We start from the raw sequence: 11,763 nt of genomic DNA on the forward strand, positions 1-11,763 counted from the left end.
ATGATATTCTACCAAAAGAGGGAAATCAATGTCAATTACTAGCCAATAATTTATCAGAGTTACAGTTTGCAGCACGTGATTCACCACGGACTTTGACCTTTTGCAATAATAACTAATTTTAAGAAGTCAACTCTATCTAAGCGGTTCAAGACTATTACAGTAACATAACCCAAGAATATCTGAAATAGCGGCAATCAATTAAAGGATTTATTTCAATACCCGACGCTTATATCTCACTTTACAATATAATTGCTCTTTTTGTGGCCCTTTTATTTCTGGGCATAGATACAATTATCGGTATTAAGAATATGACATGATAATTTAACTAATTGCCTTATCAGCTGTTAAGTTAAATTTTTATTTCCTTTATTATCGTCTTTGTTTTAGCGGATGTGACTAATTATAGAAAAATAGAGTTGGATTTTTGTATTGTATATCATATTGTCTCCACTCGGTCGTTTCAAACTAACTGCAAAAAAAATTAAGATTAGAAAAACTTAAATTTCATATCGGGGGCTGAATGGTTTGTAGCGGAATTATCCCTATTTAGAATAAGATTCCATGTTAAAAATGTATAGTCTTTTGAATGCTAGGCAAGTATTTATTATTGGATAAATATAATGATTACAGATTAGTGATACATATGGTTATCGTAAGAAGTCAGCCGTATATAAGATAGCATTATTGCTATTTTGAAGATTGTAAATGTAAAATTTTCACAAAATGTCTAATTAAAATGTTAGAAACTAAAGAAATTAAAACAGGTATAGATATTGAGTCGGTGGGTACTTCTTACTCGATTGAAGAGCCAGCAGATTTTCATACTAATGTCGACTACTCAAAATATGGTGAAACTAAGAGAAAATTAGAAACAAGACATATATCTTTAATGATTATCGGTCAGTCTATTGGTGTGGGTCTATTTGTAGGGGTTTCCTCTCCACTCATGACTTCAGGATCATTATCATTATTCCTTGGATTCGTCATTTATGCTGTATTTATGATTTGGGTATTGATGCAATGTACAGGTGAAATGTGTTCTTATCTACCAATTAAGGGTAGTTTTTTACATTTTGCAGCTAGATTTGTAGACCCAGCGTTAGGGTTCGCTACAACATTGATATATTTATATACTTCATGTATGTTCGTTTGTTTGGAAGCTGTCTCTGTAGCTTTAGTTATCAAGTTCTGGACAGATGTAAACTCAGGTGTTTTTATTACGATATGTTTGGTTTGTTATTTCTTCTTTAATATTTATGGGGTTAACTGGTATGGTGAAATTGAATTCTTTAGTGCAATGCTTAAAGTCTTACTTATTGTGGGGTTGATGTTATTCGGATTAATCTCTATGTGTGGAGGTAATCCAAAACATGATGCTTATGGATTTCAAAATTGGAAAGAAGGAGGTTTATTCAGACCATATTTGAAAGAAGGTTCATTGGGAAACTTTTTAGGTTGGTGGAATGTATTTATTTTTGCAGCTTTAGCTTGTGGTGGACCTGATTTGTTGGCCATGGTATCAGGTGAAATAAGGAACCCAAGAAAGAATATTGCTCTAGCTAGTAAAAATGCTTATATTCGTATCTATTTATTTTATTTTGGTGGAATCTTCTTCATGAACACATTATGTTCATCAACTAATCCAGGTTTAGAAGATGCAATTAAAAAAGGTCAAGCAGGTGCTGCCGCATCACCATGGGTAATTGGAATAAGAAATGTTGGAGTACACGGTCTTGATTCTTTAGTTAATGCGTTGATCATGTCATCTGGATTCTCTTGTGGGAATGCTTTCTTCTATGGTGCTACAAGAACGGCTTATAGTGCTGGTTTAGCAGGTTACTTACCTAGATTCTTTTGTAAATGTTTAAAGAATGGTGCTCCCATCTATTGTGTGGTATTCACATCACTTATTTCATGTTTTGCTTATTTAAGTATATCAAATTCTACAGCCAATGTATTCAATTGGTTTGTAAATTTATCAACTACTGGAATATTGTGTACTTATATCTGTATGTGGATCACTTATTTTAAATTTAGAATTGCATTAAAGGCACAAGGGGTAGATATAAATAGTGATTCTTATCCATATTTCAAAGTAGCAAAATGGTTAACACCATTTACCTATTTTGGATTTTTTATCAATGTTATGGTATTATTATGTAATGGTTTTTGGATATTCTTCCCAGGTCAATTCACTGTGGCTAACTTATTCACATCTTATTTTGCTCCTGTATTATTTGTTTTCTTATTCATATTCTGGAAAATATTTAAGAAAACCAAATATAGAAGTGGTTTAGAAGCAGATATCACTTCTGGAAAGAAAGAAATAGATGAAGAAGAATTGTTAGATATAGAATATGAAGAGAATCATCCTAGAAAGACTGGATTTTGGTACAATGTATGGTATAAATTTTCAGATTTCTGTTTTAATTAAGGAAATTTGCAACCATTTATGTCAACTACGAAAAATCAAGTTCGATATTAAATGATGTTTTTTAAGTCTATAAGATTATGTAAATAATGATATGTTATATATAAAGGAAATTGGTATTTTGAGATTATTCTGGACCAGAAATAATACATTTAACAGCACCACTACCTGCTCTTACCAAATCATAAGCTTTAATGGCATCTTTGAAATCAAATCTGTGAGTGATTAAAGCTTCAAAATCAATTGGAGCTTTATCTTTACCGTTTTTATAGTTTGCATCTAAGATGGATACAGCAGTTTTATAATCACCATAACCATATCTGAAAGATCCAAATAAGGTTAATTCTTTAGTAGCAAATTCTGTAATTGGAAATTTAACTGGACCAGGAGCATTACCAACTTGAACAAATCTACCTCCTTGAGCCAAGATATTAACACCAGTATTAATACATGGTTCAGCACCAGTACATTCCAAAACAACATTTGGTTCTTGTCCATCGAAAGCAGCAATCAAAGCCTTGTAATCACCCCCAGTCTTTGAGTTGAAAGTATGAGTAGCAGCACCAATATCTTTAGCCATTTGTAATTTGTTGTCGAAAATATCAATGACAATAACGGCAGCAGCACCGAAAGACTTAGCAACAGCAGCAGTTAAAAGACCAACTGGACCAGCACCGAAAACAGCTACGATATCACCAAATTTAACGGAACCTAATCTAGAAGCATGAACACCAACAGTTAATGGTTCTACCATTGCACCTAATTCTAATGAAACGTGATCTGGTAATTTAACTAAGAAATCTTCTGGAGATTTAAAATATTTACATAAGGTACCTGGAGGATTTGGTTCACCTTCAGTTGAATTTGGAGTGGCAGCAAAACTCATGTGAGGACATAAGTTATAATGACCAGATTTATAAGCATCACTAAATCTTGATGGAATACCAGGTTCAATGGCAACTTTATCACCAACTTTGAGGGAAGTTACACCTTTACCTACTTGAGTAACTATACCGGAAGATTCATGACCTAAAACCATTGGTTTAGTTAAGACAAAATGTCCAATTTTACCATGGGCATAATAATGAATATCAGAACCACAAATACCTGTTTTTTTAACTTCAACGATTACATCTGTTGATTCTGTAATTTCTGGAGCTTCATAAGTTTCGAAACTAATATCGTCAATTTTATTAAGGACAAGGGAAGGATTAGCAACCATTTTAAAGATATTATATAAAATAAAATACTACGATGACTTAAAACAAATCAACTTAATAAAATTATATAAAATTAAAAAAGTCGAATGACAAATACGTGTATTTATATGAAAAAAGTGGAGTGAAGTGGAGTGTTATTAAAAAGATGAATTTTCATCCAGCTCGAACCTCGTGAAGTATGGGGAAATTTTCGGTGTGTTCTTCCACCTTCTTCATTAAATTTATTTTGAGATCCGCCTTTTTCTGTCGGTGCTAACTATGGGCAAATTTTTATTAAGAAGTTCAAACCGGATTGATTTCCACATTTGTTCGGCATTAGCTAATAAAGTTATGTAAGGCTGACTATACCTTCTTAAGTCATTATTAGACCTGGAGTAAATTTAATGTTTATATTTAGACCATTAAACTAACAAAAATTATATCGGAATAATTAATCCGTTCATCTACTATTATTAAAAATAATATATATATAATTGATCCGAGAACTAAACTCAATGTGCGTTAGTAAAATAGTATAGTAATTATTAGGTCAGCCGATCCTGTTTAGTTAAACACTTTATTTCTACATTTCTACAGAACCATTAGTTGATTATCACTACACTTCATATACAAAGGCTTATTTTAATTTAATTCGTTTTACTTTACTTGAACGGAATTTCATTAAATCTTTCTAATTCGTAATGTATATTGTATATTTTGGAAATATAATTGGAGTAATAATAATAAATGATATAAGAAATAAGGATGGATTGAATAGATCCATTGCTTAACCTAATCAGTAATTGGGCTAATTTATCAATGGACTAGACTGATTAATTGGTTGATTAAATGCAAATTGATAACTTTTTCATTCTCTTTTCTAAAATGTCATCATATGAGTTGATTTTTTTTTTTTATTGATTGGATAGTGTACAGTAATTGATTAATTGATTCATTCTCATTTAATTTATTTAGCAACACCTTGTAAAGCTTCTAAAACTTCCAATTCAATATTAGCTTCAGCAACAACAACTTCATCACTAGAAGCAGCTCTCTTTTGAGCATCAGCAATCAAGTTTTTGACAGCTTGAGCATCAAATTGATCTGGTTTGAAAGCTTCAATAGCACTGATGGTTAATTTATTACCTGGTTGAACAGTTGCAATACCTCCACTAACAAAGTATTGATCAGTTTCTCCACCTTTAGAAATAATTTCTAATAAACCTGGTCTTAATTGTTCAACAATTGGAATGTGATTAGCTAAAATACCTAAATCACCATTAACTGATGGTAAATTAACTTGTTGAACTTCAGCTTCAGAATATAATGTTTGATGTGGTAAAGCTAATGATAATTTTAAAGCATCTGATGCAGTAGAACTACTTTCAGTAGCATAACTTCTTCTAACAACTGAGCTGGATTGCTTAGCAACTTGACGAACGGCTTGTCTAAACATCTTTATTTATTTATACTTAATGACTGGGCTAATTCAATATGGTCAACGTTAACTTGAACTTTTTTTTTCACTATAAAATTTTCAATTGACCGAATTACGCACTGGATATGTTTAATTTGTTATGGTGCTCACAAAAAAAAATGTTAACTATGTGATCTTTTACGCATTTTTATTGGATTAAATCGTAGACTGCCTAATTAGGAAATCGGGTGCTTACATTAAATACTAATAACCTAATCTAAAAAGATTTAACTAATCAGCTCCACCAAATTGATCTAAGAAATTATCTACATCAAAATCTTCATCATTTGGTAAAGCTCCAGCATTATTATTATCATAACCTTGTTCTAAGATACTCATATTGAGTCCATCTAGTATCAGTTCATCATTTTCAAGTAAATTATTCATATTTAAATCAAGATCTCCGCTAACTCCTTCTAAATCTCCTTCTCCATTCCTATTATTACTATTTCCTGATCCTCCATTAATACTACCAACATTATCATCTAAAATACCACTTGGTGGTGCATTCGTATTAATATTACTTCCACTATTTGAAGGTTCAACTCCTAAAGCAACTCCAGTTAAATCTCCTAAATCCATATTAAAATCATTATTACCATTATTACCACCAACTGATGTTAATGGAGGATCATTAGAAAATCCCATACTTGATAAAAGATCTTTACCACTATTCATATTAATATCACCAAGGAAATCAAAATCATTAGTTGACATTAAATCACCGAAATCTTGATTCAGTTGCTCTTCTCTCTTTTTATTCTCTTCTTCTAGTTTCTTTCGTTGTGCTTCTTCTTCTTTAGCCTTTTTAATTTGTTCTTCCATCTTTCTCTTTAATTCAGCAGCTTCAGCTGCCTTCTGCTTTTCAGCTGCTTCCTTTTCAGCTTTCAATTTAGCTGCTGCTTCTTCTTCTTTCTTTTTCGCTTCTTGAATTCTTCTCTCTTCTTCTTCAAGTCGTTGTCTTTCTTCTTCTCGTTTCCTTCTCTCCAACTCTTCTTTTAATTTCAATTCTTCTTGTTTCTGCTTATTTTCTATAATTTGATCAATACACCATCGTGCATCATTAAACTTTGATATAGTTTCATCTAAAATATCATCAAATTTAGAAATGCTATTTGCTAATTGAGCAGTTATGGCTGGACTTATAAGTTGATTATTTGTTCCTGTTATTAAATTACTTTGCTTCTTATTATTCCCGATTATTTCAAATATATACCCCGACGTCTTAAGAACATCGTTCAAGGAATTATTAAGTTTGGTTTGTAAATTCATTTTCTTTCTACTATACTGTTGTGTATATAGTGATATTTATCTTATTATATTGTCATGTACTATGTCTTGAACTTATAACTCCTACTGCTTAGCTTCTTGTTCAGTTCGTCTGTTCCGCTAGTATGGCTTTAAATATTTCGTTTCTACTAAAGCACGGGTTTGGTCACGTGCACAATTTCAAAGCCTAAACAGTGGTTTATATCGTTTTGTAGAATCGAACTTGATCAATAAAGAAGAAGTTCTATTAAAGTTGAATTGAGAAACGGAATTACAAGTTCAGGTTCATTTCATACATCTCTAATTACTCTTAAGCTGAGTGCATATATTCGTCTTAATTTTGCAATCAATTTGAAAAAACTTGGTACTTGCATAAATAGTAACTATAAACCTATATAAAATAAAAACCATATCAATCGACTTATAGGCAATATTACTGACGTTAATCCCCATATATATATACCAGAAGTATGGGTAATTAAATAAATGATCTACTTGGAGTTAATTAAATAGATATCATAATAAGAAACAACATTGCCTAGTATTTATAAAATTTATAAAAATTTTAAATAAATTTAATTTATTTTTAAATTTTATTAGTCGCTTGCTTTCAAACATGTTACAACTCAATTGAGCAATCTTATAAGCTACATCCCCTGAGTAACTATTCCCTATTGTGACCCAGTTTTGCAATCTAATTAACTACTACCAATTAAAGTCGTGCGAATACCACCCACATAAAGTAACACAAACACGCATACTCCAATATCAAAATCGCGTAAACAAAGACATTTACAAAATTCACCCTAAGCTAAGTAACTGAAATATATTAAGAAATCTCTTCTTTTGGTACCATTAGATTAAGTATATACCATTAAACTAAACAGCCTGAAGACTATAATGATTAACGATACACTTATATCCAAACAAGGACCTTTAGGATATGTATGGCTTGCGGCTAATTATGATAAGAAATTAACTAAACATCAATTATTGAATGCCAATATTCAAGATTCAACTGAATTCTTAGTCAACCTGTCCATAAGTTATCAAGGTAATAATATTCCAACTAATCAATTGTCAGAAACACCAACAACAATACCAACAACTACCACTACCATAACATTAAGATTATCAGGACAATTACTTTTAGGAATAGTTCGAATTTATTCTAGAAAGACCAAATATTTATTAGATGATGTTAATGATATTTTATTAAAATTAAAAACTTCGTTTAAATACGCTAGTGGAATAAGCCTAGGAGGAATAGATAGATCCACATTAAACAATCAAATAACTTTAAATCCTAAAGATACAATAATTTCAAACGTTAAAAGTATTACATTACAAGATCAAGTTACTCATTTTGATTTATTATATCAAGATGATTTAAATTTAGATGATGATATATCAGTACCAAATTCTAATACAACCGTTGAAAATATAGGTCAATTATTTAGTCAAGCCTTAAGTCAAAGTCAAAATCAGAATCAAAATCAACGTCAACAAGATGATTCTACTACTTTTGAATTTGATGATGATTCTATAGAATATGGAAGATATGCTGAACCAACCACACCAGGAGGTCATGCAATTGATCTTGAATTAGATTTCGAACTTAATGATGATGATTATGGAGATGCCTTAAATTATGATGACCATTCAATTGAAGTAGGAAGAAATGCTTCACAACTTGATATCGATGATAATGAAATTTCAACTTTATCAATTAATGATAAAGAAAATACATTTGATTTAGGAAATCCTCTTGAAACAATTGATGAACCTGGACTTGAAGTCGATGATGGTTCATCTACTCCACAACCAGAAGAAGCCAATACACCACCTCCAATACCCACTATAACTAGACCAAGACAAAAGAGAACTGGTATAACGTCAGAAGGAGAAATAATAACCAATAAAAGAAAATTAAAAATTGATACACTTGAAGATTTAGATGGAGGAATTTCAATCCAAACTCTTAAAGATAATCAAGAAAGATTATTAGCATCAAATCCTGATTATTTAACAATAAATTTATCTGAATCAGAGAAAATGCAATTAATTTATGAATTATCAGCACCACCTATTCCAAATAAAAGAAGAAAATTATGGAATATTGATGAACAACTTCAACAAAGATGTTTAGAATTATCCAGACAAGAAGAACAACGATTAGAAGAACAACATAATTTACAATTTGATAATGGAGATTATGATGATTTTAATCAAGATTTGGATTTTGATATTTCCTTACCTGATTTTGGAGATAATGATGATATTGATGGAGATAATAATCAATTTGCATCTCAAGATGATATTGAAGATGATAACAACAACAACAATAATAATAATTCAAGTACTATTAAGGGTACAACTCAAGTAGCTGAAGGTATTCGTGGACTTCTAAATGATAAACCAATAATTCAATTAACTGATATAATTGAAAAAGATTTAAAAATCTCCGAAACAGATTCGGAAAAGAATCCTTTAGGAACAATTTACAAGCATGGAGTTAAAGAAATCAATATGAAGAGAGAAGCTACTAAATGTTTCTTTGAATTACTTGTATTAGCAACCAATGATTGTATAGAAATGAACCAAGACAATAATACTAATACCATTGGAGGTTCAATAGATATTAGATCAAGAGATAAACTTTACCAAAACTTTATATAGACTAATATATATGTATTATAATTATATTAATTTCTTTCTACTTAAATAACCTGGTAATCCATTATCTAATTCGTCAATCGTATTTCTATTGTGATGAATATAATCCTGCTCTACATTCCAAACTTCTGTTCTACCACTACTGAATCCTAAGAGTACAACCATACCATCTTTGGCAAATGTTATGCTTGTAATTATATCACCTTGATCACCAACTTCCTTTTCAAATTGGGGAGAAAATAATTTAACATTTAAGTCCCAGAATTGGATCTGAGAACTTCCATTAATATTAGTAGTCGTTATAATCTGGGATGAATTTGTGGGTGATACCGCAAGATCAGATATGAAGCTTTTAGTAGGGATTTCAATCACAGGTTTATTAAAATTATTGAAATCCCAGATCTTTAAACTCCAGTCTGAATACGAAGAAATGATATATTTAGATCCATTACTTCCACATGATATAATACTCGTTTTTAATACTGTTATAGGCAAAACCCCTTGAGGAGTATTGAATGGAATTGCCGTTATAAATTTGGTATCCGATGCATCTATTCGATAGTTTCTACTATGATTAGATATAATCAAACTATTTAAAAATGGTAATGTCTTTGAATCACCTAATAAATAATTGGCATCTCCACCTACAAGATCTACATCTGAAATTGGTATGGGTAATTTTGAATTAGTTTGAAATTCATCATCATTGGAAGGTTTGAATACTTGAATAGTATCAAATTTTGGAGTAGCTAATAAATTTGATGACCAAATATTAATTAATCCATCTTCAGAAAATGTAAGAATACAATCATTAGTATCAATCTTTAATTGAAGAATTTTAGTAACTGGTAATTTATGAGGACGAAATTTAACTTGATCGGGTATTTTCTGATTTGTTAATATGATATTAGAATATGCTGGACTTGATAATTGTGGAGTTAAGATAAGTTTAGAGGTACTTGTTGAATAATCCCAAATAACTATTTTACCATCAGCTAAACCTCCAATAATTCTATCACGCTTCATTTTATCAAATTCAATATATGATATAGGAGATGAACAACTAAGATAATATTCAGGAAATACATTTGTAGAATTTATTGAATATATAATGGCTTGGCCAGTAGGAATAGAACTAGTTTCATTAGCATAAGCTACTACAACTAAATTTGAATCATGAGGACTAACATTTATACATGTAATTCTTCTATTATCTTTATTATTAAATTCTAATATCTTTATTATAGGAACATTTGCAGTTGTTAGTTGTGGTGAAGAATCTTGAGTAGTTGATCTACGATAAGAAAATTGATTAACATCGAAACTTCCAGATACATGAATCTTATTAATTAACTTTAATGATTCAATCAACAGACTGTTTAAGTCCAGTTCTAGAACTGGTTCTACTTCATGCTTTTTAGAAGATTCTTCTTGAACAGCTTTATCTTCATCTTTATCTTCAACTTGAACTACCTCCTCTTCCTCTTCCTCTTCTTCTTTGTTCGCATGCTCAATGTCATTGGTTTGAACTGCTTTATCATAAGTTGCGAGTTCTTTTTCGGTACTTGTCTTGATCTGTACATAACCATTCGCACTCTGTTCCACACTATTAGTATTTACTTGAATTCCTATACTTACTTGATTCTTAGATTGTGAAGGTTTAAGAATCAGTCCAAGAATATGATCCACTGATGTAGTATCATTTAAGGAATTATTAAGTTTCCGTTGCTTTAATTCCTGAACCCGTCGCCTTTTCTCCTCTAACAATGCCTGTCTATCCATTTTGTCTATGCTCTAGTGACGGTTGGTTAATTGTCTTTCTTTTCCCATAAGGTAAATACAAAAACATTGTCCGATCTGTTGATGCTTTACGCGTCAACCAGTGAAATTTTCCCCCACTATTAATACCTTTTAATCAATACTTTATTATAACCATCTATATATATATCTTAACCGCAGTAAATATTATGAGTGGAATAGATGTTAATGATATCTTAGAAGAGTTTGAAACCACCAGTAGAAATGAAATTTCCAAATCATTATATAGTGAGAATCTTTATGAGGAATTAATAACGGCGATGATCAATGAACGAATGTCGCCCGAGTTATTACCCTATAAGAAAGAACTACTAAATCAAGTATTAAGAAGAATTTCTAATCAACAACAAGATTTGTTAGATTCTCATGAATATGGAGAAATCAATGCGGAATCAGGAGTAGTTTCAACTGATTTTAAATTACAATTAATGATTATAGAGACAGATATAGAACGATTTAATTATTTGGTAAGACTATACCTTAGAACTAGATTAACAAAATTAGATAAATATACTATACATTATATTAATGAAACAGTTGGTAATGGGAAAATTCTACTATCTCCTGAAGAAGAAGAATATATAGATCAACATTTTAAAATCCTTACTAAATTATATAATAATTGTTTCTTAAAGAAGATGCCATCTTCTTTAACACTTTTGGATGATACGACCGGAGGTCAAAGTATGATAGAAATTCCTGATACAGAAAGTCATGTATTTATTAAATCTATAACAAAATCAACTATATTTGTTACTCTTGATGATGGAGAAGAACTTAATATTGAGAATGAAGGGATATATGTTGTCAAGTATAGTTCCATTAAGAGATATATAGAAATTGGAGATATAGTATTAATATAGTATTAATAAACTATTAATATAGATTACTTA

At 30.5% G+C, this 11,763-nt stretch overlaps 7 protein-coding genes across 7 annotated transcripts; 3 read left to right on the top strand and 4 right to left on the bottom strand. All coding sequences in view use genetic code 12, as the record gives it.

The window, feature by feature from the left end:
- Nucleotides 1-389: 389 nt before the first annotated feature.
- On the top strand, nucleotides 390-2,523 carry PUT4 (Put4p). The gene has a single exon (XM_064879876.1). The coding sequence runs from the start codon at nucleotides 737-739 to the stop codon at nucleotides 2,432-2,434; it is 1,698 nt and encodes a 565-aa protein (XP_064736560.1). The 5' UTR covers nucleotides 390-736; the 3' UTR covers nucleotides 2,435-2,523.
- On the bottom strand, nucleotides 2,497-4,125 carry XYL2 (L-iditol 2-dehydrogenase). Its single transcript, XM_064884778.1, has one exon. The coding sequence runs from the start codon at nucleotides 3,651-3,653 to the stop codon at nucleotides 2,559-2,561; it is 1,095 nt and encodes a 364-aa protein (XP_064736561.1). The 5' UTR covers nucleotides 3,654-4,125; the 3' UTR covers nucleotides 2,497-2,558.
- ATP16 (F1F0 ATP synthase subunit delta) lies at nucleotides 4,126-5,232 on the bottom strand. Its single transcript, XM_064884777.1, has one exon. The coding sequence runs from the start codon at nucleotides 5,084-5,086 to the stop codon at nucleotides 4,598-4,600; it is 489 nt and encodes a 162-aa protein (XP_064736562.1). The 5' UTR covers nucleotides 5,087-5,232; the 3' UTR covers nucleotides 4,126-4,597.
- A 1-nt stretch (nucleotide 5,233) lies between these two features.
- CTA26 (Cta26p) lies at nucleotides 5,234-6,540 on the bottom strand. The gene has a single exon (XM_064884776.1). The coding sequence runs from the start codon at nucleotides 6,377-6,379 to the stop codon at nucleotides 5,339-5,341; it is 1,041 nt and encodes a 346-aa protein (XP_064736563.1). The 5' UTR covers nucleotides 6,380-6,540; the 3' UTR covers nucleotides 5,234-5,338.
- A 669-nt stretch (nucleotides 6,541-7,209) lies between these two features.
- MCD1 (kleisin alpha) lies at nucleotides 7,210-9,069 on the top strand. Its single transcript, XM_064882284.1, has one exon. It carries the CDS (start codon nucleotides 7,277-7,279, stop codon nucleotides 9,053-9,055), a length of 1,779 nt encoding a protein of 592 aa, XP_064736564.1. The 5' UTR covers nucleotides 7,210-7,276; the 3' UTR covers nucleotides 9,056-9,069.
- A 7-nt stretch (nucleotides 9,070-9,076) lies between these two features.
- Nucleotides 9,077-10,985, bottom strand: RJT21DRAFT_141252 (uncharacterized protein; the record flags this gene model as incomplete). Its single annotated transcript, XM_064883390.1, has 1 exon — nucleotides 9,077-10,985. The coding sequence occupies exon 1, from the start codon at nucleotides 10,832-10,834 to the stop codon at nucleotides 9,077-9,079; it is 1,758 nt and encodes a 585-aa protein (XP_064736565.1). The 5' UTR covers nucleotides 10,835-10,985.
- Nucleotides 10,986-10,989: 4 nt separating this feature from the next.
- Nucleotides 10,990-11,754, top strand: SLD5 (DNA replication protein). Its single transcript, XM_064884779.1, has one exon. The coding sequence runs from the start codon at nucleotides 11,020-11,022 to the stop codon at nucleotides 11,731-11,733; it is 714 nt and encodes a 237-aa protein (XP_064736566.1). The 5' UTR covers nucleotides 10,990-11,019; the 3' UTR covers nucleotides 11,734-11,754.
- The last annotated feature ends 9 nt before the right edge of the window (nucleotides 11,755-11,763 follow it).

Source organism: Scheffersomyces amazonensis, assembly GCF_036850825.1.
Source record: "Scheffersomyces amazonensis strain UFMG-HMD-26.3 chromosome Unknown RJT21scaffold_6, whole genome shotgun sequence".
Lineage (NCBI taxonomy): Eukaryota > Fungi > Ascomycota > Pichiomycetes > Serinales > Debaryomycetaceae > Scheffersomyces > Scheffersomyces amazonensis.